Below are 27,646 nucleotides of genomic sequence, written 5' to 3' on the forward strand. Positions count from 1 at the left end.
CTTTAATCTTGTTTTGAAAAGCAACTTTTCACATTGGAATTATTTTATTGACTTTTTCTTTATTCATATGTCCAATGCACATTTGAGAAAAGGCTTCAGAGAAGAATTGATAATTGATGATATGTTCTTACAAGATGAATAGAGTTTTACTAGGTTGACAAGGTGGAATAGAGCATTTTAGAAGAGACTGCACCTGTGAGTGGGGTCTGCTGCTTCACTGAGAGTGGGTATGATGTGATAAATGACAGAAAATGACTCTGGAAGTTAGAAAGATATCATATTGGACATATAAGACCCTGAATGCCAGTGTAAAGAATAGTAGGAAACATGTATACTCGTGATGGGTCCTATCATGAAGTAGATGACTTATAAATGGTTTTATTTAAGAGGTTTATTTAAAAAGTTTATTTATATAAAAGAATAGATGTGTATATGGAAACCACTTTCATAGGAGAAGTCTGCGTTTGTGTCACTACCATGTTGTATGTTTCTGCACATTCACAAGAGTTCTGGAATGAAAAAGTTTGGGAAACATTAAGTGAGGCAATTCCAAGGAAAGGAAAAAAAATGAAAATATGACTACACTGAACTAAATTATTATCAACAGGTTATTCCATTGGGGAAGAATATTCTAAACCTGAATTTCAAAGATAATTGCAATTAATGAGTTTCCAGAGGATATCTGGTACTATATATACCTTTCCTGTGTGTCCTTTGCAAATGCTTATCTTATTTTCATTTTTTAAGAAGTGGAAAGTACCCCATCACCTTGTTCTTGATAACTCTAAGTGCACTTGAAGAAGAAAGTGCTTATTAACTGAGTTAGCACTTGGGCACCACTGGGAGTCATTCACTTAGTTTGCAGTTTTGTTTCTACCATTAGGAGTCATTTAGTTAGTTTCCAATTTTGTGTACAGTTTTAGGCAAGATCTAGGAAAGTATTTCAGACTGGTAATAAAGCTGACAATGTTACTGGGTTTGTATATCCAGCACCCAATCTGGGTGGCAAAACATACAGCACCAATTCTTTGTAATTCCAATTTTTTGAGCCCTTGAAGGATTTTCAGAGACTTTTAGCTGCCATATAAACATTAAGCCCAGGCCTCCCAAACCTTTTTCAGTGGTGAATAGGTACCAGTACCACTGAGACTCTACCACTTTTCTTTTCATTCTTTTCCCCTTGTTTTCGTTTTCTTTGTTTGCCTCTTGCTGCTTGGCCTTTTAGTGCCACCAAGCACAGTGTGCTTGTGCTGCTATTGTAACAACTATGGGCAGTGACTTGGAGCCTCTCTGCTTGCTTGAGTCAGGTTTGTTGGAATTTTGCTCGGTTCTAAGAGTATTTCACTTAGTAATTAAAGAAATTGATTTAATTATTTCTTTTTTTTATTTATTATTTTTTAAAGATTTCATTCATTTATTTGACAGAGAGACACAGCGAGAGAGGGAACACAAGCAGGGGGAGTGGGAGAGGGAGAAGCAGGCTTCCCGCGGAGCAGGGAGCCCGATGTGGGGCTCTATCCCAGGATCCTGGGATCATAAGCTGAGCCAAAGGCAGATGCTTAACGACTGAGCCACCCAGGCACCCAGAGAAAACCTTTTCAATTCTGAAGTCCCTCTTGCCTTTGAATGGAAAAGGTCACTACAAATGTTTGTGATCAAGCAAAAATCCTAATTTTTTAAAAATGCAGAATTTTCTTTGATGTCTAACCTTACCAAGCCCCACCTAGCACTGCAGGGTCAAGATGTTATGTATTTTTTTTTTAAAGATATTATTTATTTATTTGACAGAGAGAGACATAGCGAGAGAGGGAACACAAGCAGGGGGAGTGGGAGAGGGAGAAGCAGGCTTCCCGCTGAGCAGGGAGCCCGATGCGGGGCTCGATCCCAGGACCCTGGGATCATGACCCGAGCCGAAGGCAGATGCTTAATGACTGAGCCACCCAGGTGCCCCTATTTATTTATTTTTAAAGATTTTATTTATTTATTTTGGAGAGAGCGAGAGCACGAGCGGGGGTGGGGGCAGAAGGGAAGGGAGAAAGAAAAAATCTGAAGCAGACTCCACACTGAGCAGGGAGCCCGACGCGGGGCTCAATCCCAGGACTCTGAGATCATGACCTGAGTCAAAGGCAGACGCTTAACCAACTGAGCCACCCAGGCAACCTGATTTAATTATTTCTTATGTAATAACAGATGTGCTGTTTTTTAAATTATGTTCAATTAGCCAACATATAATACATCATTAGTTTTTGATGTAGTGTTCAGTGGTTCATTAGTTGCTTATAACACCCAGTGCCCATCACCACACGTGCCCTCCTTAATACCCATCACCCTGTTACTCTGTACCTCCAACCCCCTCCCGTCTGTAATCCTCAGTTTGTTTCCCGGAGTCCAGAGTCTCTCGTGGTTTATCTCCCTCTCTGATTTCTTCCCATTCAGTTTTCCCTCCCTTCCCCTGTGGTCTTCCGCACTATTCCTTATGTTTCACATATGAGTGAAACCATATGATTATTGTCTTTCTCTGCTTGACTTATTTCACTTAGCATAAAACCCTTCAGTTCCATCCATTTTGATGCAAATGGTTTTTTTAAGATAAAAAACCAAGTTGTTACAATAGTACAAAATTTAGTAAATATTTTTTGGAAAGGTAGTAGTACTGTGAGATTGAACAGTGCACCATATTAGTCACTATTGATGACGGGATATTTTATGTAATTAATAACATTTAAAATTTTCAGAATGCTTTTTACATGTGAGAACTGAGTTGACCTTAAAACACTTAGAAACCTAAGGGAGAAAAATATATGTTATGTTGTCTTAAAAATGAATAAATTAAAGTTTTGAAAGAATAAATAGGGGTGCCTGGATGGTTCAGATGGTTAAGTGTCTGCTTTCGGCTCAAGTCGTGATCTCCAGGTTCTGGAATCGAGCCCCATGTCAGCCTCTCAGCTCAGCAGGGAGTCTGCTTCTCCCTCTCCCCTCTGCCTCTCTGTCTGCTTGTGCTCTGTCTCTCTCTCTCTCTCAAATGAATAAATAAAATCTTAAAAAAAAAAGAAAGAATAAATAACTTGCTTGTGGTTTGATGAATATAATTTCAGTGGTGTAATCAGGACTAAAAGACTAGTTTCATGATACTCTGGTGCTTCTTCTTGATGTAAAAGTATTCTTTTATTTTCCCTATTGGGTGTTTGTATTATATATTACATTGTTTTCTCTCAGAGGCCTCATAAAAATGATTTTGATCCAGAAAATTTTTTTGATTCCCTGTCAAAGTTTGATGTACTTTACAATTACTGATTGCCTTTGGAAGTAATCAGAAAAGTGCCAGTGTGTACAGAAGTCCTGAAAACAATAAGTCTCAGTCAGTAGAAACTTACTGCATCTTTAAAAATACAACAGTTCTGCATCTTCACTTGTAGATTCTGTAGATAATTTTGGATATAAAAAGAGCACAAATTAATTTTTTATGGCAAGGAAGTTTCCTGTGACAGGGATGTGTTTTATGTTTTGCTTAATACTATTTCACATTTAAAATGCTGTGCCTGTATTAATCAAGGTATTCTTTCTGTAAATAGGAGAATGTACTCATCACCTCCCACCTGTGAATGCCCCTATTCAAACAAAGAAGAAAGCAACAAAGCATTGTTTCCTTTGTGGGAAGAAAACTGGACTGGCTACTAGCTACGAATGCAGGCAGGTTGGCTGGCTGGAAAAGCTGAGATGCTTTCTTTGTGGTGACCCAGCATGGGGATACAGTATAACACATTCTTTAAATTGGCTATTCATAACATCATTAAGATGATGTTCAAATAGCAGCCCTCAGTTGAGTTCCTAATTGGTTAAAGTGAAGAGTAAGTAGACAGCTCCTGAGTTTATAAATCATGAGATCCTCTCCTGTCCTTCAAGTTAGGAGATTTAAATCAATGGGAGAATGTACTTTCTTTGTCTTATGATAGATATGCTTGGTTTTTGTTTGAATACAAATTGGAAGAACCCCTCCTCCAAGATTCTGTTTTAAATTGAACAGAAAAGGGACTAAATTTAAAGTTATTGTAATTTAACTATTATATGGTACAGTTTTTTGAAAATGGATGAATAGTATATTCACAAAAAATAATGAATTTTCTCATAATTATTTCTTTCATTAGCATTGATTAATATGTTCTGAGGATGGTATCTGCCCTTAGTTTGAGTGCAGGCATTAAAATTAACTGCTGCTTCTCAGAGTATGTTTTATTCAGATAGAAACAGCTCATCTTGTTTGGTAGAAATATTTTAAAAGCCCTTTCATAATTAGGTTTTATGTGATTTTTTTTTGAGACTGAATTTCTCACAAATTCAGTTCTCCCAGGTTTACTGGTTATAAGAGAAATGATAGACATATTTATCAGCTTTTGCAATTTTACTGCTTCATAAAGATCTGTATCCTGTTTCATTCCATAATAGATTCTTTATTATAAACTCTCATATTCATGGATAGTTAACTTTTTCTTTTTGGGGTACTTGTGCTGGTTTATGAGCACAAGGGAAATGTCTCTGCTGAAAATTGGTAAGAGAACCAGAGGGCTCCTGTTGGATACCCGAAGCCAAGATCTGATCTTCCAAAGAGATGAGCCTCTATAGAAATGTGACATTCACATGAACTTTTTTTGTGCTTTAGATGTGGAAACAACTTCTGTGCATCTCATCGCTATGCAGAAACTCACGGCTGCACCTATGATTACAAGAATGCAGGGAGGAGATACTTACAGGAGGCAAATCCAGTGGTTAACGCACCCAAACTTCCAAAAATCTAGCTCTTGCTCTGCGCCTAGGAATTGTATTACAGTGACAGAAGAAATATTGTTCAGACTGCATTATTTTTGTTTGACTCCAAAAGATTTGCCAAATGACAAAAGCATACAATGCATACTGTTGGAGAAAGAATACTACTGTATTTGACATCTTTATCCTTTGGTGAATCAAAAGTTTTAAAATTAGTTTTAAAAACTTTATAATGATTTAGCTTTGTTATTGCATGTCTTGTGTTAACTATTTTATATTTGATATTGCAATTTAATAGACAAGTCTTCAAAAGATGCACTTTAGGAAGTTATCACTGACTATGTAACCAGCTTCCACATTGCACAGAAATGTGCCGCCATGCAATGGCTCTACTCAAATCCACCACTTTTTTGAGGGGTGTGGGGGGTGGGGATTTGTTTTTTTTTTAAATGTGTGAAAATTTATTGAGTTTACTAGCAAGTTCCTTTTTATTTCAAGCTGCTTTTTATAAAAAAGAACATTTTGTTTCCCAGTGTGATTTTAACACATATCTATTTCTTCCATATTCAGATTGGCATTCAGATGTATATCCATTCTATAAAACACATCATGTTAATCATACTATATATTTCTTAAAATACTATTTTTTGAATGGTAGTTTTACAATAGAAGGGGTCTCAGTTGTTGCCATTAAATACGGAATCCAACTTTTCACTTTTTGAAAAATGGCTGCATTTAAAACAAAATCTCACAACTTGGTTTGTTTTTCTTATGAGTTGAGTGCTATTACCAGGAGAAATTCAAATAAATATTCATTTTCATTATGAGTTTGATTATTTGATTATTTACAATAATTTTTCTTTTATGACTTTTAAAAATTTTCTAATTTAAACTCAATTTAATTAACATATACTATATTGTTAGTTTCAGAGGTAGAATTTAGTGATTCATCAGTTGCATATAACACCCAGTGCTCATCACATCACGTGTCCTCCTTAATGCCCATCACCCAATTACCCATTCCCCCACCGACCTCCCCTCCAGCAACTCTCAGTTTGTTTCCTATAGTTAAGCGTCTCTTGTGGTTTGCCTCCCTGTCTTTATCTTATTTTATTTTTCCTTCCCTTCCCCTATGTTCATCTGTTTTGTTTCTTAAATTCCACAAATGAGTGAAATCATATATTTGTCTTTCTCTGACTTATTTTGCTTGGGATAATACCCTCAACCATTTCATTAAATAAATCAGTAATTTATTCTACTTGGAAAAAATGACTATCTGTATAAAGGTATTCTTTTAGGGTATAAGGGCCCTGTTCCCCAGATAACCAATATAACCCATATAAGCTTTTGGGAGTTCACTTGCTTCATGAAAGCTTAGTTGAATCAGATCCTGAACCCTGGTAAACAGGTAGCAGGTAACCCAAATAGACTTTGCAACTCTAGCCCAACCCAAGTTGGATCTGCAGTGGTACCAGAAGGCTAATTTAGGTGCTCTGCAGGGTCTCTTTCTCCACACAGGGGTGAATGAACTGGAGCATTCTGCTACCCTTCCTTCTACTTCCTAAAAGAGATCGAATGTTAAGTGGATAAAGAGCCTTTATCTTTCTGAAGGCATCTCAAGATGCTCCTGATCAGGAAGGAAATATATTTACAGGTGGGAAAGATACTAGTGGAGGAGTGATACAATTAGGGGTTGGTGGCATACTTTTTAAGGGGAGCTATACAAACTAATGAAAATATTTACATTTGTGTTGAGTAGTTTAGTTCTTCCCCGCACCCTCTTATCAAGACAATATGTGCTTTAGACTTTTAAAATTTATTACATGGGTAGGCTGCTGGAAAATGGACCCAAACTTATTTATTCTACAATAAATATGAATGGTTAGGGTATTGATATATGCTTATTAGCACACTATGCTTTTTTAAACTAAGACCATGTAGAAATAAGTCCTACGTTTACCGAAGATTTTGGCCAAAGTTGAGTTTTTTTGTCCTTGTTGTTTTACTAGTTTTTAAGTCACTGGGAGAGAAACCAGTTGATTCAAGAAATAATATCACTGGAAAGCATTTCTTTATGCTTTAAATTCTTATAAAGAGGTGATCATGATTTTACAGATCTCAGATCTGTCTTTACATCCCCAGTAATTATCAGAGTGCTTTGCATGTAGACACTGGTTAAACATTAGTTAAATAAATTAATTATATTGGACAGTTTAAGATGAAAATGAAGGTGTTTATATTGTTTTATATAACTAAACTAATTTTATGTGATAAAATTCAGTTTCTGGATTTTATTTTATTTTTTTGAGGTGGGGGGTGTGCAGAGGGAGAGAGAGAATCTCAAGCAGGCTCCACATCCAGCCCAGAGCCCTACACAGGGCTCAATCTCACGACCCTGAGATCATGACCCTAGCAGAAGTCAAGATTTGGACGCTTAACCAACTGAGCCACCCAGGCACCCCCTCTGGATTTTATTTTTAAACAGTAAGTATTTGGTTTTAGCAACATTAAAAGTTAAAATGTTTAACTTTTAGCTTTGTGAAATATTTTTTTAAATTTTATTTTATTATGTTATGTTACTTACCGTACAATACATCATTAGTTTTTGATGTAGTGATCCACGATTCATTGTTTTTGTATAACACCCAGTGCTCCATGCAGTAGGTGCCCTCCTTAATACCCATCACCAGGCTAACCCATCCCCCGGCCCCCCTCCCCTCTAAAACCCTCAGTTTGTTTCTCAGAGTCCATAGTCTCTCATGGTTCATCTCTCCCTCCGATTTCCCCCCCTTTTCCTTCCTTCTCCTAATGTCCTCTATGCAATTCCTTATGTTCTACAAATAAGTGAAACCATATGATAATTGACTTTCTCTGCTTGACTTATTTCACTTAGCATAATCTCCTGCAGTCCCAACCATGTTGATGTAAAAGTTGGGTATTCATCCTTTCCGATGGCTGAGTCATATTCCATTGTATATATGGACCACATCTTCTTTATCTGTTCATCTGTTGAAGGGCATCTCAGCTCTTTCCACTATTGCGGACATTGCTGCTATGAACATTGGGGTGCATATGGCCCTTCTTTTCACTATATCTGTGTCTTTGGGGTAAATACCCAGCAGTGCAATTGCTAGGTCATAGGGTAGCTCTATTTTTAAATTTTTGAGGCACCTCCACACTGTTTTCCAAAGTGGCTGTACCAACTTGCATTCCCACCAACAGTGTAAGAGGGTTCCCCTTTCTCCACAACCTCTCCAACATTTGTTGTTTCTTTCCCTGTCCATTTTTGCCATTCTAACTGGTGTAAGGTGGTATCTCAGTGTGGTTTTGATTTGGATTTCCCTGACGGATAATGATGATGAACATTTTTTCATGTATCTTAGCCATTTGTATGTCTTCTTCAGAGAAGTGTCTTTTCATATCTTCTGCCCACTTTTTGACTTGATTATTTGTTTTTTGGGTGTTGAGTTTGAGAAGTTCTTTATAGATCTTGGATACCAGCCCTTTCTCTGTAGTGTCCTTTGCAAATTTCTTCTCCCATTCTGTGGGTTGCCTCTTTGTTTTGTTGACTGTTTCCTTTGCTGTGCAGAAGCTTTTTATCTTGATGAAGTCCCAAAAGTTCGTTTTTGCTTTTGTTTCACTAGCCTTTGGAGATGTATCTTGAAAGAAGTTGCTGTGGCCGATGTCAGAGAGGTTACTGCCTATGTTCTCCTCTAGGATTTTGATGGATTCCTGTCTCACGTTGAGGTCTTTCATCCACTTTGAGTTTATCTTTGTGTATGGTGTTGGAGAATGGTCAAGTTTCATTCTTCTGTATATAGCCGTCCAATTTTCCCAGCACCATTTATTGAAGAGACTGTCTTTTTTCCATTGCATATTTTTTCCTGCTTTGGCGAAGATTATTTGACCATAAAGTTGGGGGTCCATATCTGGGCTCTCTATTCTGTTCCATTGGTCTATATGTCTGTTTTGGTGCCAGTACCATGCTGTCTTGGTGATCACTGCTTTGTAATATAGCTTGAAATCCGGCAACGTGATGCCCCTAGCCCCCATTTGTTTTTCTTTTTCAACATTTCCTTGGTGATTCAGGGTCTTTTCTGATTCCATACAAATTTTAGGGTTGTTTATTCCAGCACTTTGAAAAATGTCATTGGAATTTTGATCGGGATGGCATTGAAGGTATAGATTGCTGTGGGTAGCATAGACATTTTAACAATGTTTATTCTTCTGATCCATGAGCGTGGAATGTTTTTCCATCTTTTTGTGTCTTCTTCAATTTCTTTCATCAGTGTTCTGTAGTTCCTAGAGTATAGATCCTTTACCTCTTTGGTTAGGTTTATTCCGACGTATCTTACGGGTTTTGGTGCTATTGTAAATGGAATTGTTTCTCTAATTTCTCTTTCTACAGTTGCATTGAAGAAGTCAAACTCTCTCTCTTCGCAGATGACATGATACTTTATGTGGAAAACCCAAAAGACTCCACCCCCAAATTACTAGAACTCATCCAGCAATTCAGTAATGTGGCAGGATACAAAATCAATGCACAGAAATCAGTTGCTTTCTTATAGAATATATTATTTTATACCAACATTTATAAATAGTACTTACTAAAATTTGCACAACACAGTGAAAGCTAATAGTTTACCAGAGAACAGTGCTATTTTTTTTTTAAGGTTTTGTTTATTTATTTGAGAGAGAGAGTGAGAGCATGAGTGGGGGGAGGGACAGAGGGAGAGGGAGAAGCAGACTCCCCTCTGAGCAGGGAGCCTGATGTGGGGCTCAATCCCAGGATGCTGGGATCATGACCTGAGCCGAAGGCAGACATTTAACTGATTGAGCCACCCAGGTGCCCAAAAAAGATTTTCCTTGAAAAAAATTTCATTTAAGGGGGACCTGGGTGGTTCAGTTGGTTGGGCATCTTGACTCTTGGTTTCAGCTTAGGTCATGATCTCAGGGTCATGGGATTGAGAACTGCTTTGGGCTCCACACTTAGTGGGGAGTCTGCTTGAAATTCTCCCTCTTCCTCTACCCATCACCCTCTTTCTTTCTCTCAAATGAGTAAATCTTTTTAAAAATTTCATTTAAATACAGTATTCAGTTATTCAATAAATATTGAGCATCTATTAGTGTCATGCGCTATTGTAAGTGCAGCAGATGTAGTGTTTAACTAAATAACATTCCTGCTTTCATTGCATGCTTACATTCTAGAGGAAAAAATAAATATGCCAGATGGAGTATTGGTGTGTTAGGATGCTGTATTCAATTACCAGGGCTACCATAATAAAGTACCACAGACTGGGCAGCTTACACAACAGACTTATTTTCTCACAATTCTGGAGGCTAGACGTCAGAGATCCAGGAGTTGGCAGAATGAGAAGAATGTCATTGGTTTGCAGATAGCCACTTCTCCCTGTGTCTTCACATGGTCTTTCCTCCATGCACAGCTGTGTTCTAATCTCCTCTTCCTATGCAGACACCAATCTTAATGGATCAGGGCCTACCCTAATGACCATATTTTGTCTTATCACATCTTCAAATTCCCTATTGTTGAGGGGTGAACTAGGGGCACCCCGCACCTTGGGGCCTCAACCCAGCCGGACCTGAAGGAGTCAGCAAAAGTTCTTAGTCTCATCAGGAGAAGGAATTCAGGACAGACATGGCAGCACAGCAGATGAGTAATGGATGTGGGAAAGTTTATTAAAGTGAAAAATATGCTCTCAAGATATAAGGAGTGAAACAGACATGGAGAGAAAGACAGCACTGTGTTCCCTGGGGGTTGGCTTGGGTTTCTATCTTTTATAGATAGTTGTTAACTAGGGGATAGAATAGTTATTACTTGGGGCAGGAAGCCGAGTTTCTCGCTTTTTCTTCCTAATTTGGTCAGAGGTTTCCTGTCATGGTATCCTCCATCTTGGGTCTGTCTGGTTTGATCTGGCTTCTTGTGGCATGCTGCCAGGATAGGTCTCTGACTTTCCCTGATAGCTGACCAGGACCACCTCATTGTTGGCCTCCAGGTATCCTATTAGAACCTAACTAACTGCTGACTCTATCTCCAATACAGTCACAGTATGAGGTACTGGGGTTTAGGAGTTCTACATATAAATTATGGGGAGACATAATTCAGACCATAGCAGATTCTATATATTTCTGTGGTAACAGATTAACCCCCAAAGCTCAGTGGTTTAACTCAACAAAGTTTATTCCTCACCCATGCAAAATCCAGTGAGCCAGGCAACTTCCCAGGCTAGCTACCTGATGAGGAAATTCAGGCTGATTCGGGCCATTTCCATTGTATGGTTTTGCCAATGCAACATGTATTCTTTAAGATTGCTGCCCCAGGGGAGAGAGGGCTGGAGGGTTGCTCATTGGCTTTTCAATGATTTTGTCTAGAAGTGTATATACATTCTGCTTACAGCCCACTGGTTAGAACTAGTCATATGGCCTTACCCAATTGCCAGAGTTATGGGGGGGGGGATGGATATTTAATGAACTGTAAATGTCCCTGCCACAGATGGTATTAAATGCAAAAAACCAAGCACAATAGGGTGACATAGTGTTGTTTTAGAAAGGGTGGTGAAAGACCTCCACTATGAGAAAGTTATATTTAAGTAGTCACAAAGGGAGTGAGGAAATGGGGGAAAGTGTTCTAAGCCTGAATAAACCAAGAAATAGCAAGGAAGCCTGGTAGCTAGAGCAAAGCAAGTAGGGGACAACAGGAAATAAGAGGCTACATCATGGAGGACTTGATAGGCATGAACTTTGGATTTTATTCTGAATTGGGATCATATTGGAGGTTTACATAATTGGACTTAAGTTTTAAAAAATCACTCTGGTGATTGTGTAGAGAAAAGATTGTAGGAGGCAAGGATGGAAGTCAGGAGACATACAGTAATCATTCATGTGGGAAGTCACAGGGCTGGGCTGGGATATAGCACTCCTGGATGGTGTTTACCATTCTCTCCTCAAACCACCAACACCCCTTTCCCTGTCTTCACTCTCAACTTCTTATTTTATTAAACTAGGAACAATTGGAAAAGAAATTCTTTTTTTTTAAAAAAAAAGATTATTGAGAAAGAGCATATGTGAGTGGGGGAAGGACAGAGGGAGAGGGAGAGAGAGTCTCAAGTAGACTCCACACTGAGCACAAAGCCCCATGGGGGGGCCCCGATCCCAGGACCTGAGATCATGACCCGAGCTGAAATCAAGTCAGATGCTCAAGCGTACCAAGCTATCTGTATCTGTGTCTTCCCACTTCCCTTGCTCATCTAACTATGGATGACCCTTCCAGCCAACTCAAGGATTTCCTTCCTACAGTTGTCACACTCCTGCATTGATATTTTCTCATCACTGGACCATTTCTAATAGTGTATAAATATTTAAACAAAACCTAACCCCCACATCTCCTGCCTGCTGCTGTTCCATTCCTCTGCTCGTCTTTGCAGCAAAAGGAAATCTGCTTGTTGTCACCATTTACTATCTCTGCAATAAGGCTTGTATCCCTACCACTTTATTTTAATTGCTCTGTTCTCAAGTTTTCAAAGATCTCTCCGCTGTAAATCCAAAGGTCAGTTCTCATTTTACTCAACTTCTCAACAGCAAATGAAATGACACACTGAGGCACTTCCTTCTCCCTAAAACATTTTCTTCACTTAGGCTTTAGAACTCCTCTATTTCGTTTCCTTTGGCTGCCCCTGCTATGTTTCCTTTGCTAGTCTTCCCATCTCCGAAGTGCTGCATGAGCAGCCTTTGGATCTTTTATTTCCCCTGCAATTATGCGATTAATGTACTTGGTCAGCAACTTTCAGTGATTTTCAAACTGTAAGGCCATACTGTTACTTGGTTAAAAAATCAGTTGAGTTGGGAGAAGTTTTAAAAAATGGAACAGCATAAAGTGGAAAAGAAAGGAAAGAGTGAATTATAGGGAGGGTAGATTTGCTTTTTGAAAAATTTAAGGTATCTACATGTATTTGGTCAGTATGGAAAATGTATTTTGTATCCTGGGTTGAGATCAGAGGTATGAAAGTTACTGCTCTGTGTGATCTCATTCAATCTTGTGGCTTTAAATACCATCGACCAATCAATTTATATCTCTATAGCTCCCCTCAGAATTTCATTGTCTTCTGTGCAGTTGCTAACTGTACACCTCTATTTGGATGGCTAATAAGCAGGTCAAATTTAGCGTGTCCGAAATCAAATTCTTGATTTTTTTCTCCCAGCCTGCACATATCCTTTTTTGACTTTAAAAAATAAAAGTCAGTTATTGTACCAGCAAAAATGAATTTATTTGGGAATAGCAGAGAATTGCAATTCAGGAGAAGCAAGGTATAGCAAAAACCTTAGGGTAGTCTAACAAAAGAGAGGAACATTATTTTATGGAGATGAAGGAGGAAGTTGGGAGGGGTTTTTTTGAACAAAAGTCCATTGCAGAAAAGCAAGAATTCAGGGTGATGAGGGTTTCTGATTGGCTGAACTGCTGGCATAGTCAGTTTCTTATAGGAGATGCACTGTACATCTTTTCCTATTGGGACCTGTAATTGATGATTCTTTCCTGTTATCCTTTCTTCTCTTGAGGGGTAATCGATAATTCTTCCAGTAATTGACGGGGAGTGGTATGGCACAGAGCTCCCTCTTCTGGCCTCCCAACTCCATTTTAGTGAGGTTTCCCTTTATTAATTTTCACACCCTTCTCCATCTAAGTAAATGACAGTTCCATTCTTTTGGTTGTACAGGCCAAAAACCTTGGAGTCATCCTTCACTCTGTTCTTTTACAAATACCTCTAATCAATCTGAATATCCTATTGGCTCTACTTTTGAAATATGACAACTACTATGTGAAGCAAGACTGTCACTTAGCATAGCATAAGAAGGCCAAAATCAAGATAGAATATACAGATATAGTGAAATCACATTTTTTATGGTTATTAATAAAAAGGAAAAGACATTTAGACTTGGAATCAGGAGACATAAATATGAGGCTGGCTCTACCACATCATAGCTTTGTAACACCTTAGCAGGTTATTATCCACCTCTTTCTCTGTTTGCAAGTCTCCTGTTATTCCTTACATTCATCACTCTAGTGAGAACCCTAGTATATACACTGTGTTGGATGATATGCTGTTATAGAGTCTTATATAACTATAGTATATCTTATCCTACCTACCAATGCATTTTGTTTGCAAAAAACCCTAACTGAAAAACTAGGTAGGTTCAGCCATTTGGTGGTGACTTCTTTCTTTCCCACACACTCTAGGAGAGGGTAGGCAATTTTCTTATGTGGGCTGAGGCAGTGGACAGTATACTAGGAGTCGCCACCACCACAAACAGGATGTAGAATTAACCTGCTGCCATAAGGCCAGTCCCTTGGAGTGAAGACCTGGTCACCCATGAGCAATTCCCTTATTGGTAGCCTTCTATTCTAAATGCAAAGCTTTCTTTGTCGTTGTGCTTAGTTTCCCTGCTGGCAATGCTCAACTCCAGTCCAGGTGGCAAGAGTCCAGACCCTGGACCTGAACCCTTTCAATCCATCAGTTGCCTTTCCCTCAGGACTCTGACCTCCTATATATCACTACCATCTTGCCAAAGGTCATATATGGTTAACATTTATTGAGGACTGTATGTATTGGGCACTTTAAAGTGCTGTGCCAGCATTATTTCATTTCATCTTCATAACTGTTCAGTAGCTACTTTCTTTTAAGTAGATGAAGAGGTTCAGAAATGTTAAGTAAATTGCTTAGATAGAAATGACTGAGTCAGGACTCACCTAGCATTGTCTCCATGAGTACTGCCTAACTTACAGATCCCTCTGGATATGTGAATAGTCTTTGCCACTTCCTACAGATTCACAAGCCATAGATTAGCCAATATTTTTGCTTCTCAGGCATGGTCTAGGCATAAGGTATACCAGTGAAAGATACTATTCCTGCCTTTAGGGAACATCTGCTGCCAGAAGCAGCAGAAAAAGTCAACAGGTTGTGGCAACTGGCCTTGTAACCTATTTTCCATAGTAAAAGATGAGTGTGGAGAAAACTCATCACTATATTTTCTTCTCTTTGTAATGTTGCATTTTAGGTGTGTTAATGAAGAGGATGTTTGACCTTGCACAGACCTGAAAGATATTTTGAGCCCACTGTTTTGACCCTGTCAGTTTGCTCTTAGCCATGTATGCAACATGATCAGGATTGTATGGAGGAATTAATTATACAATAGATCACTCCTGGTCAACAGAACAATTCTGGAATATTTGAAGGTATCGGCTCACAATTCTCTCATGAATTTACTAAGAAATAGTACAAATTAGTCTTTTATGCAATTTATAATGACTATTATGGGAGAAATTGGCAGTGGCTGAAACTTCTGTAAAGTCTGATGGAGGAAAACGACTTAGTAGAAATAGTTACTAAAAACAAGTATCAGCTATAATCAGTAAAGTTTGATGTGGACAAAACCTGAATGCTGAATCAAATATTTATTTAGGTCTGTTTGTATTTACACATACAAAGACTAATTCTCATGAAAATCATAATATATAATTTAAAATAAGAGTTGGAAGTCCCATAAGCCTTCCTCACACCCATTCCAGGATGGGAGTCGGGGTGGGGTAGGCTGTGGAATAGCCATTCACTCCAGATTAGGGAGCGAAAGTAAACAGAACTGTTCCTTAAGGTAAACAAACGCTCCGCCTTCGTTTGCTAGACTTAAGTAAGGAAGTATTTCCATTTTTTTCTCCCAAGTTCAGCATCAGAATACTTGACCGAATTCCCTTCTCCTTTCAAAGCACTAATAATATAAGCGGTCAGGCCCGGGGCTCACAAACGGATGGAGCAGTAACGGTGGGGGTCTTTCCTCTTCCGCGGCCGGATTGCTTGGGACCCGTCCCCTCTCGCCTCTGCACCGGCCGCCAGGACCAGGGAGGCGGAAGGACCGCGGCGCCGCGGCCGCTCGTCCACCCCTTAGCACGCCGCCGTTGCCGGGCAACACCTCCACAACCTCCGCCCCCGGGCGGACACGTGACTCGCATGTCACGTGACGGGACGGCGTCCTCCCGCGGAGGGGTGTAAACAGGCCGGGTGGCGGCCGAGCTGCGGGCCTGCTGCATCCTGGTGTCCGGCATGCTTCAGGCGGGCCGGGGTGGCCCAGCCGCGAGCTCAGCGCCCACCTGAGGTAACTCCTGCGGCCTCGGGACGGGCGTACCTCACGCCGCTTGCAGTCGCTGCTGCTCGCCGCCGACAAGGCCGGCTGAGCCCCTTGCCTCGGCAGGGGGTGTGGCTGCCGGCTGTGCAGTGCGCGACAGGTGGGTTGGGAGTGGGCGGCCGCCGAGGCCAGGGCTCTGCAGCGCCCTGGGTCGCGGCCCTGGCGTGGAGCCGGCCGAAAGGCGGCAGCGAGCCCGGGTTGTGGGCCCTTCCGTTCCGGCTGCTCGAGGCTTGCCCCCGGGGCCGGGCCGAGCCGGGGGCCGCAGGATCCGTCGGGCTCTGAGGGCCTGGGGCTGCCAGCGTGGAGTCCCAGTTGAAGTCCGGCCCTTGCGGGCTGTGAGACTTTGGGCAGGTCAGCCTCAGCCCTGGCCCTGGCCTCAGTTTCCACATCTGTAACGAATGTCTGGACTAGGTGATCTTTGAGGACCTTCCACTTTTGACGTGTGTGATCTTGAGAGAGACCTGTATACTTTGGAAGCTGCCAGAGGGAAAGCTTAGGTAGATATTTGTCTTTTAATTGCTAAGTTCCTGTTTGTCTTTGAATTTTTCATCTGACACGATTTGGATTCTTGTTCACCTGGGTGAAGTTTTTAATAGAAAACTTTTATACAAAGTAATGGTTTATGTTGCTGTTTTTTTCAGGCTTTTCTGATACAACGAAACCTTTCTTAGAACTTCCTTTGGAAGTCCAATTAATTAAAAAAAAAAAAAGAAAGAAAAAATCAAAACCTCTGTCTGCCTCGCGGTCTTCCTGCTCTACTGCAATACCCCTAAGGGCCCCCAGGGATCACAGGTTGAGAAGCACTGTTACACTGTTGAGGAGTTGTTCTGTGTTTGTTAATTTGACAGGCTCTGGAAGATGAATCTTTTGCTTACGTGGAGTTTTCTGTTATTTTTCCTTCAACTTTGTTCGACCGTATGTCATACAATTAGAGAGACAATTAGTATATTTTGCAGATAGACTTGGAAAAGACCCCCAAATTTCCGATGGACCTGTTTCCATCTTTTCTTGCATTCCGGGCCCAAGGGATGTGAGTGTATGTTTATAACAGTGAGACTTAATGCTCATTGCTGGCCTAGTTGGTCAGGTATAGAATGGGAGTGGAAGACTTTTTGCAAGACTTATTTAGACCCAACTGAATGGATTAGGACATTTCCTCCGAAAAATACATAAGTTGGGAAAGTACATGACTTAAAATTGTTAGAGCCATGGAATAACATGAACATATCACAAATTTTGAAACTCTGGATCTTGAGAGAACTGGGTTTAGGAGAAAAGGAGGTTCTGTTTCATATAGTGAGTGAATGTATAAACAATATGAAGTGGTCTGTAGACCAAGAATTATCAGGATGATTTTTTTTTTTTTTAAGAGAAATGCTTAGTTTCCTGGTTTGTTTTCAAAGACTAGGGTTGATAAGAGATTTACTGAAACTTGGAAGTTTGATACTGAAAGAGGAAAACCATAGCCTTTTACAGCTCGTCCACTTGGTGCTTCTGTGAGGTGAGCCAGAATCAGAGGTTGAAAGGACTATGAACGGAACCCAAGGAGACCTAGTGGATATGTTTTCTCTTTTTAAAGTAACTCATTTCCTTAATCTTTGGTGTAGGTTTAGGTTAAGTCACCTCTTTTCTTTAGGTCTCAGTTTCTGCTACAAAGTGAGGAAATTGGATTGATTACTGCTCCATTTGTTGGCTTCAGTTAGGGTTGCCAGATAAAGTACAGATAACTTAGTTTAAATTTGAATTTCAGGTTAACGGTGAAAAAGTTTTTAGTATAAATATTGCATAAGGCATGCATTATTTACTTATTTTATTTTTTATTTTTTTAAAGATTTTATTTATTTATTTGACAGAGAGAGAGCACAAGTAGGCAGAGTGACAGGCAGATGGAGAGGGAGAAACAGGCTCTCCGCTGAGCAGGGAGCTGGATGTGGGGCTCGATCCCAAGACCCCAGGATCATGACCTGAGCCGAAAGCAGCCGCTTAACAGACTGAGCCACCCAGGCGCCCCAAGGCATGCATTATTTAAAAAAAAATCCATTGTTTATCTGAAATTCAAGTTTACCTGGGCTTACTGTATTTTTATTTGCTAAATCTGGTGACCCTACTTCAACATTTTTATCTCCTTTAAATTAGTTCCAGGAAGAAATTATAGATGCATAGACAGGAATGAATTGATTCAACCAGTCAAGACTCCCTATTTGTAATCAGCAGTAGTGTGTAGTTCTTGAGAAACAGCTCTATTTCACTTGAGGTCCTTGTCATGAAGCAGTTCCTTTTCTGCCATAAGCACATAATGTTTAGGTTTATACTTTTGGTGGTAAACAATTTTTTTTTAATTTTTAAATTTAAAAAAGATTTATTTATTTATTTTAGAGAGAGAGAGAGAGAGAGCTTGAGCAAGCACAGAAGGAGGGAGGGGCAGAGGGAGAGGGAGAGAGAGTCTTAAGCAGACTCCATGCTGAGCCTGGAGGCTGACTAGAGGCTCCATCTCATGACCCTGAGATCACGACCTGAGCCGATACCAGGAGTCGGATGCTCAACCATCTGTGCCACCAGGGTGCCCCGGTAAACAATTTAAATATCTGAAAGCAAAAAAAAAAAGCTAAATTTTCTAAAAGTAACAAATTTGGGTCATGAAATGGTATGTACTATTTTTTTTCTGTAAAAGATGTAACACTACCTGTCCTTCAGTTATATGATTGACTTTAAGACATGGTCTAAGGCAGTGGACTGTTCTGATGGTAAATAATCTTTCAGGAAGTTATTATGCCTTTGATTTGGCCCCCGGTGAATATGGAAACTAATCAGTGTATGCACTATAAACATTTTATATTTTAACTGACCACTGTTAATCTTCTATTTGCTATATCTTGAAGAATTTCAGTGTTGAAATTCTTTTTCAAGGAGTATAATTATTTAATTCCTCAATTTTTGAGTTTTAAAGAAAACTAGGCCAAATCTTTACTCACCTCTCTCTGAAATTGCTGAATTTTCAAATTCATTCATTCATTCAGTAGTCAACAAAAAATTGATTGCCTTCTGTAGCCAGGCTGATTAATCAGTGTTCTAGATCTTCAGGTGCTTATCTTTTTTTTTTTAATTTTTTTAATTTTTATTTTTTTTAAAGATTTTATTTATTTATTTGACAGAGAGAGACACAGCGAGAGAGGGAACACAAGCAGGGGGAGTGGGAGAGGGAGAAGCAGGCTTCCCGCGGAGCAGGGAGCCCGATTCGGGGCTCGATCCCAGGACCCTGGGACCATGACCTGAGCCGAAGGCAGACGCTTAACAACTGAGCCACCCAGGCGCTCCTTCAGGTGCTTATCTTTGACAGAGGAGTTAAATCACATGCATTCTAGGGATAATGTGATGAGGGCCTTGAAGTAATACAAATACTGTGGAAATTGAGAGGAGGATGAGAACCCAGCAGTTGATAGATTGAGTGGCAGAACCTCCTAAAGGAGGTGGTATTTAATCTAGATCATTGTGATAAAGGTTGGGTCAGGAAGACAGGCTTACAGAAAGGTAGGAAGAAGCAGAAAAAGGCAGCGAATCCATCTTCTCTGTTCTACAAAGCATACACTTTGTTGGGTTAAAAGTAATTGGTAATATTGTTTATATGTAGTTTTTGGTTCCCTGTGATACTCTTCATCTGCATCAAGTATATTGGAATTAAATTTCTTCAGTGTGTATCTATATTAGAGAGATCTTCAGATGTCAGTGTAGCTCTCTGAAAAAAATGTTTATGAAATGTGTCACATGTACAGAAATGTGTAATTTGCATATATAAAGCTCAAAAAATAGCATATTATCACACCGTTGAAACCTGTGTGCCCTTTACTGATTAGACACCCACTTTCCTTCTCTTCAGAAGTGACCACCGTACTGAATTCTATCATTTCTTTGCTTTTCTTCATAAACTTATTTTATATGTATACAACCCCCCCAAACATTGTTTACTTTTGCATGTTTTTGAACTTTATATAAATGGCATCATACTATGTGGATTTTTTTCTGAGACTTTTCTACTTAGGTTACTATGTTTAATTCATGTTTTTCCCCCCACCAAGTTTCCACCCATGTTAGTTTTTACCAAGGGTAAGGATTTCACTGAGGTAAACACCTAGGATTGGAGCTGCTGCTTGTAGGGTATGGGTATCTGTAGTTTCCAAATATTGCCAAATTACTTTCCATTGTGGTTGTGCTGTTTTAGTTTTCTCCCCGCAGTGTATGAGAGTTCCTATTGCTATCCTGTCTACATGCTCTCTATTATTTCTTATGAGCAAATCATATATCTAATAAGAAAAGTCTAGTATCCAGAGTATGTAAAGAAGACTTACACCTCAACAATAAAAAGAAAAAGAACTCATTTTAAAAACAAAGGATTTGAATAGACATTTCTTCAGGCAAGACATACAAACGGCCAATAAGCACCTGAAAAGAAGCTTGATCTCATTAGCCACCAGGGAAGTGCAAATCAATACCACAATGAAATACCGTGTCATACTCACAGGGATGGCTATGATCAAAAAGACAGATAATAACAAGTGTTGCAGAGATAGTGGAGAAATTAGAATCTTCATACACTGTTATGGGGAATGCAAAGTGATGCACCTACTTTGGGAAGCAGTCTGGTACTTCCTCAAACAGCTGAACATAGGGATCGCAGATGGCACAGCGACTCCACTCCTAGGTTTACCTAAAGAAAAATTAAAATATATATTTACACCAAAACTTGTATGCAGATGTTCACAGTATCAGTATTCATAATAGCAAAAAGTAGAAACAAATGTATGCCAGTTGATAAATGGATAAATAAAATGTGGTTTATATATACAGGGGAATATTAGCCATAAAAGGAATGAAGTACACATTCATGCTACCACATAGATGAACCTTGAAAACATGATGCTAAATGATAAAAGCAAGTCACAAAAGGCCACATATTGTATGGTTACATTTATACAAAACTTCCAGAATACACAGATCCAAAGAGTGAGAAAATAGATCGGTGATTGGGAGTTGGGATGGGGGTAGATGGGAGATTTGATCATGAGTAATAGGTTTCTTTTTAGGATGATGAAATGTCCTAAAATTGATTGTGGTGGTGGTTGCACAATTCTGTGAATATGTGAAAAGCCATTGAATTGTACACCTGAGAGAAGGGAGGATATTAAAACAAAACAAAACACACAGAAGGTTGCTACGTTGTGAGCAGCCCTATGGAGAGGCCCATATGATGAGGGATCCAGACTTGCCCACAGCCACATGACTGAGCTTAGAAGCAAATTCCTCCTTCCCCCCTTTTACACAGAGCCAAGCCTTTAGATGATCCTATAGCCTGGCCAGCAGTTTTGACTGAAGCCTTATGATAGACCATGAGCCAGAGGTACCCAATTTAGCTGCCTAGATTGCTGACCCATAATAACTGTTAGATAGTAAATGTTCATTGTTTTAAATGAGTTTTGGGGTAATTTGTTATGCACAATAAATAATACATGAGCATTAACACTGCATTATGTGTTGCCTTTCATTTGGTGTCGTGGAAGGCCATGATGGTTAAATTCATAAACTATAATTGACTCTCTTTTTAATCTATCATTTTGTTAACCACAACTCATGACCAAGAGTAATACATTTCTTGAGATATTCTCTAAATTATTGGTGGGGGGAGAATTTATGCTTAGAATAGGTTCAACTTGTTTTAATTTTTTGTTTATTATAATTTAAAAATTTTGTAATCCTGCGTGATGCATTATGAATCTTTATCAACCAGGGCAGGCCACTTCCAGACCATATAGCAGTACAGAGTATTTCTCATATTGTCATGATCTTCTGGTAACCCTTTTATATTTACAAGTTGTGGATGGTATTAATATATTTTAGGCAGATTTATTTTATTATTTATGGCTTTAGCAAAGCACTCAGAAAATAGTTATTGAGACAAAACGGCAGTTCCCTAGAAGCAGCCTCATTTTACCATATGAAAGGAGGGTAAAGAAGATTTTTTTTTTTCCTTTGAGTATTTCTGTATTTCAGTTGAAGAATGATTGTTTGACTCTGTGGGTAAGGAACTCATGTGGGTTTTGAAATTTGATTTTAAAAATGAAGACATGTTTTGGGGCACCTGCGTAGCTCAGTTGTTGGGCATCTGCCTTCGGCTTGGGTCATGATCCCAATCAAGCCCCACATCGGGCTCGAGCAGGGAGCCTGCTTCTCCCTCTCTAGCTCCCCCCTGCTTGTGTTCCCTCTCTCACTGTCTCTCTCTGTCAAGTAAATAAATGAAATCTATATAAAAAAAAAATGAAGACATGTTTAAAAAGGTTTTAAGGAGTCTCTTTGGCCTTTATTTTTCTTACCCTTTAAAAAATGTAAAAGATGTATATTTATTAATATACAAAGGTATCAGAAATATTGTTATATGAAGAAAAGCAGGCCATAGAAGTTTTCTCCTAAAAGTTTTATAGTTTTAGCTATTATATTTAGGTCTATGATCTATTTTTAGGGTTTAGTACTAAGTGTATGTGGTATGGAGATAGGGATTTAGGTTCCTTTATGAATACACAGTTATTTTGGTATCATTTATTGAAAAGATTATCCTTTCCCTATTGCATTTATTGTCATTCCTCTATTCTTTGCCCATTGCTTTACCTTGCCATTTTATGTTGGAAATCAATTGGTGATACATCTGTGGATCTATTTCTGATTTTACTCTTCTGTTGATTTGTAGGTCTGCCCTTATGTCAGTACCATACTGCCTTTCTTACTGTAGCTTTATGTGGTTTGAAATTGGTTAGGATAAATTCATTACCTTTGTTCTTTATTTTCAAAGATCTGCTTCAAAGAACTGTTTTTAGTTTTGTAGTGTACATGTCATGTACATATTTTGTCAAGTTTGTATCTTAATATTTTATGGTTTTTGATGTTATAAATGGGATTAAAAATCATTTTCCACTTGTTCATTGCTAATATGTAGAAGTACAGTTGGTTTTGTGTATTACCTTTGTATCTGGTAGCCTTTCTAAATTCACGTACTACTGCTAGTAGTCTTCTTGTTACTTTTTAAGAATTTTCTACATACGAGATCACTGAATAAAGACAATTTTACTTCTTCCTTTCCAATCAGTATGCCATTTCTTTCTCCCTGCCTGCCTACCTTCTTTCTTTCCTTCTTAATCTCTTTCTTTGACCTAGTGCATTGTCTAGCACCTCAAATCCAACATTATGATAGAAGTGGTAAGCAGACATTCATGTTTTATTCCCAGTCTGAGGGAGAAAGGATTGAGTCTTATGAATGATACAACAAGCACTAAGTATAAAAATTTTTAAATGTTAAATTAGACTTAATAAAAATTAAAAACTTATGCACTTTAAAAGACGCTGCTAAGAAAAATAAAAGATATGCTACAGAATGGGAACAGGGGCGCCTGAGTGGCTCAGTTGGTTAAGCGTCTGCTTTCAGTTCAGGTCATGATCCCAGGGCCCTGGGATCAAGCCCCGCATCGGGCTCTCTGCTCAGCGGAGAGCCTGCTTCTCCCTCTGCCTGCCATTCTGCCTATCTGTGCTATCTCTCTGTCAAATAAATAAATAAAATCTTTTTTTTTTTAAAAAGAATGGGAACAAATATTTGTATTTCATATATCTGACAAAGGACTTTTATCCAATGTGTATAAAGAACCTCTCTCTATAAATTGTTAATAAGGCAGACAATCCAAATTATGAAATTGTTAAAGATTTGGACAGACACTTCACAAAAGAAGATATTTGAATTCACAATAGGCACATTTAAAATTCTCAATATATTCAGTCATTTAGGGAAATGCAAATCAAAATTATAAACAACTCTTTGCCTATAAGGATGGTTACAATTGAGGAGATTGACTGTATCAAGAGTTCGTGAAAATGTAAAACAACCAAAACTTACATGAATTGCTAGTAGGAGTTAGCTTAAATATGCATTTATGGGATGATCCAGCAGTTTTACTCCTAGTCATAAAAGATTACATCACAAATGATTTACAACCAGATGTTCAGAGATCAAAACCGGAAATAGCCCAAATGTTCATCAACAATTACACAGTGGAATACTATTCCACAGTAAAAAGGGAACTACTGATAATATCATGGCATGAAATTGAAAAACATTTTGCTGAGCAAAAGAAGCTGGACACAAAACAGTGCATACTGTATAATTCCATTCAATTCATCTTAAAGCCAACAAAACTAATCTATAATGAAGCAGTTTAGTGATTGCCTAGGGTCAGAGGGGGAGGAATTGACTGCAGAGGGGTAACAGGGAATTTTTTGCAGTAATAGAAATGTTCTGTTTGAATTTTAATTGGCTAGTGGTTATACTGCATATACTTTTGTCAAAACTTTTCCAACATTACACTTAAAATGGGTATTTTATGTAAATTGTGGCTTAATATAATTTATTTTAAAAAAGCAAGAGTGTAAATAGCATTTATAGAATAAGCATATATGTGTTGTATATATAGTATTTCTATGTAAAATTTTTAAGTGTATGTATGCACACATGCATAAGAAATGTCTAGAAGGATGTTCAGCAATTGTTACTGATTATGTCTAGATGGTGGGATTTTAGGTGGTTTTGAAAGAATGATTGAACTTTCCTATAGTATTTGAATTATTTTTTTCAGTGAACATGTCTTGACAAAAGCAAAAAGAATATTTTTTTTGTTATCTGAAAGTTTTATCCCTTGATGTTTTCATCTTTTAAATATTGAATAAGCATTATAATAATTATGAAATATGTTTAGATCTTAAATACTTTTATTCTGTAATCACCACCAATTAGGAACAAAACCTTACATTACCTTTGATGCCCCTTGGTCCTCCTCTCACCCCATCTTTTTACCTCCCCCCAGACATAACTGATGCCCTAAATTTGCATTTATTATTTCCTTGTTATTTTTAATAGTTGTATCACATTTGCCTCTCTAAGCTGTGTTCCACTGTTGAACTTAATAACTAGAATCATACTGTGTGTATACTTTCATCACCTGCTTTTTTTATCCCACATAATATGAGACTTGAGACTCACCCATGTTTCTGTATGTGGTTGTAGTACACTGATATGTAATTGTTATATTGTATTACATTATATGGATATTCCATAACTTGATCTTTTACTCTTGGTGAATAATTGGGTTGTTATTTTTTCCTGTTATGAGCAGTGGTTATGTGAACATTATTTTTGAAGTTTATTTATTTATTTTTGGGGTAATCTCTCTACGCACTGTGGGGCTTGAACTCACGACCCTGAGATCGAGACCTGAGCTGAGATCAAGAGTTGGACGCTTAATTGACTGAGCTACCCAGCCACCCCTGATTTTTCTCATAACAGTGTTGAAATGCCTGTTTTCTTTTTTTTTTTTTTTTAAGATTTTATTTATTTATTTGACAGAGAGAGGGAGAGCACAAACGGGGGTAGTGGCAGGGAGAGGGAGAGGAAGAAGCAGGCTCCCCGCAGTATAGGGGGAGCCCAATGCGGGACTCCATCCCAGTACCCTGGGATCATGACCTGAGCCGAAGGCAGTGTCTTAACCAACTGAACCACCCAGGCGCCCTGAAGTGCCTGTTTTCATATATATGTCTTTGAACATTCATGGAAGTATTAGTATAGTAGAGAGTCCTAAAAGTGGCATTGTCTGGCCAAACGAGATTTAAATTGTGTAGTGGCAATTGTTGCCCCAGTTTTTATTTCAGTCTATACTTCCCCTAATAATGTGTAGGTACCCTTTTTCCATTCCCTTGCCCATATTATCTGTTACCAGTCTCTATATTTTTCTGTATTTTAAAATTAATGTTTAAGTTTTCATCAAAATACTTGGATATTGTTTAAAAATAATGAACACAGAGGCAATTTATGTTTTCTTATTTCTATGGTAGTTACCTCCATAGTTCTAAACTTAATGCTTATACATATTATTGATTTTTCAGTTTTAGATTATACATTGCTTTCCTGTTATGTGGATTTGGGCATCTTAAATTCCTCACTTACCTTTTTTGCATTCCAAGTATGGTTATAGCCCTATTTTTATTGAAATAATAGTCAGTGACCACTTAATTGCCAAGTAGTAGTCTGTGACTACTTTTTCTTTCGTTCGTATCTTTTTAAAGTTACCTCTTTTTTCAGTGACATAACTTTTCATGTACACATTCTTAATTTTTACCAGATGCTCTCTTATATCATCTATAATATCTTTTCTTATCAATCTCTAATTTTCTGGAGACCTTTCCTCCTAGAGCCTTCCATCATCCTGCTATAATGTGAACCTGAATTCTCTGGGCTTGCTGCTCAGTCACTATGTGGGAGACCTTTATCCTGGCCAGTTTCTCAGAGAATCATCTGTTCTTTCATGTGTATTAGTCTTGGTAATTTAAGCCCTTGCTCCTCAAAATGTATTCCATAAACCAGCTACATAAGTATCATCTTTGAGCTTGTTAGGGAATTATAAAATCTCAGGCTGCATCCTAGATCTACCGCATCAGAACAAGATGATTGGTATGCACCGAAAATTTGGAAAGCCCTGGGCTGTGTGTTACAGTGTGGTAACAACAAAATATTGTTGTCATGCAAAACTTAGCACAAGATGGATGTAACTCTTCCATCTGCCTCCAGGCTGACAGTTAAAGAGAGCTGGATGGAGCATCTCAGTGAATGTTTTCAAGGGCCTACGAGTGACAGATAGTACTCTCCCCATATTATATTGGCCGGCAACCTGTCACATGGCCTCTCACAGAATTGCAAGAGAAATGGGAAAATGTAGTTTCTGGTTTGCCTGGGAACAGGAAACTATGTAGTAGGTAAATGGCATTGACTCTGTGTTAGTTGGTCATTCTGGTCCCCAAACTGTTTCATTCTTTTTCCCACACGCAGAGCACACTAATCCCCTATCCAACCAGTCATTGCCTTCAGTTCATAGTACAGGATCGCTATGCCTGGCTGGCTGTCAAGTCCACATCAGCCTTTCTTGTTCAGGTGAACTAAGAAGACGTGTTTGCCCCCAGCCCCCCAAAAAATATTCTAGTAAGAATACAGCATCATTAGTAATCTCATTTGGAAGGTGAAAAGCATAGAGAGACAGAAGTCACTCTTCTGTAACAGTTCTTTAATCTTTATGGGCAGAAAGGATGTTTCTTAATTAGACTCTGGATTTTGTTCCCTGGGACAAACCCTCACATTTTTTCTTCATGGCCCCAGGGACCATCCTCTAGGAGGTTCTTTTTTTTTTCCCATTGCCTTATTTGTCGACATCCCACATCCAAATTTGATGTTCAGAGCATGGTCTCCTTGGGTATTGTGAAGTTGGTCTTTTTGTAGAAGGTTGGGCTCCCAGAGATAGCTGTTGGGTCTTGAACAGTCAGACCTTCTAAATTCGGCCTTCCAGTTTTTCTGCAAGTGTGTTTCCCTTAAAAACTTAGCAGACTCATTATCCATTTGCTTCCAGTCAATCATAGTGCCAATAACCAAATTTGTTTTTGAGACATAATTCTCAAATCTACTTTATTTTTCTGCTTTCTTGCTTCTATTCAATCTCTGTCTTGTTTCAGTGGAAGCCATCTGTAATGTCACGTTATAATCTGATTTTCTCTGAGCTTATTATTTTCTTGTAATACCCTGCTAGAAATAGCTGGTAGTAACCAACACACCATAGTTTTCAATTTC

At 38.7% G+C, this 27,646-nt stretch overlaps 2 protein-coding genes across 3 annotated transcripts in view; both read left to right on the forward strand.

The window, feature by feature from the left end:
• The window catches only part of ZFAND4 (zinc finger AN1-type containing 4), an 82,868-nt gene extending 77,286 nt beyond the window's left edge, over nt 1–5,582 (forward strand). The window contains exons 9-10 of the mRNA XM_021699797.1: nt 3,573–3,690; nt 4,658–5,582. Coding sequence (XP_021555472.1) covers nt 3,573–3,690; nt 4,658–4,793 — 254 coding nt within the window. The 3' untranslated portion in view covers nt 4,794–5,582. The remainder of the gene's footprint in view (nt 1–3,572; nt 3,691–4,657) is intronic.
• Nucleotides 5,583–15,795: 10,213 nt separating this feature from the next.
• Nucleotides 15,796–27,646, forward strand: part of MARCHF8 (membrane associated ring-CH-type finger 8) — a 132,709-nt gene continuing 120,858 nt past the window's right edge. For both annotated transcript variants that reach the window (XM_021699539.2, XM_021699540.1), the window contains exon 1: nt 15,796–15,921. The gene's annotated coding sequence lies outside the window, so the exon portion shown is untranslated. The remainder of the gene's footprint in view (nt 15,922–27,646) is intronic.

Source organism: Neomonachus schauinslandi, chromosome 6 (assembly GCF_002201575.2).
Source record: "Neomonachus schauinslandi chromosome 6, ASM220157v2, whole genome shotgun sequence".
Lineage (NCBI taxonomy): Eukaryota > Metazoa > Chordata > Mammalia > Carnivora > Phocidae > Neomonachus > Neomonachus schauinslandi.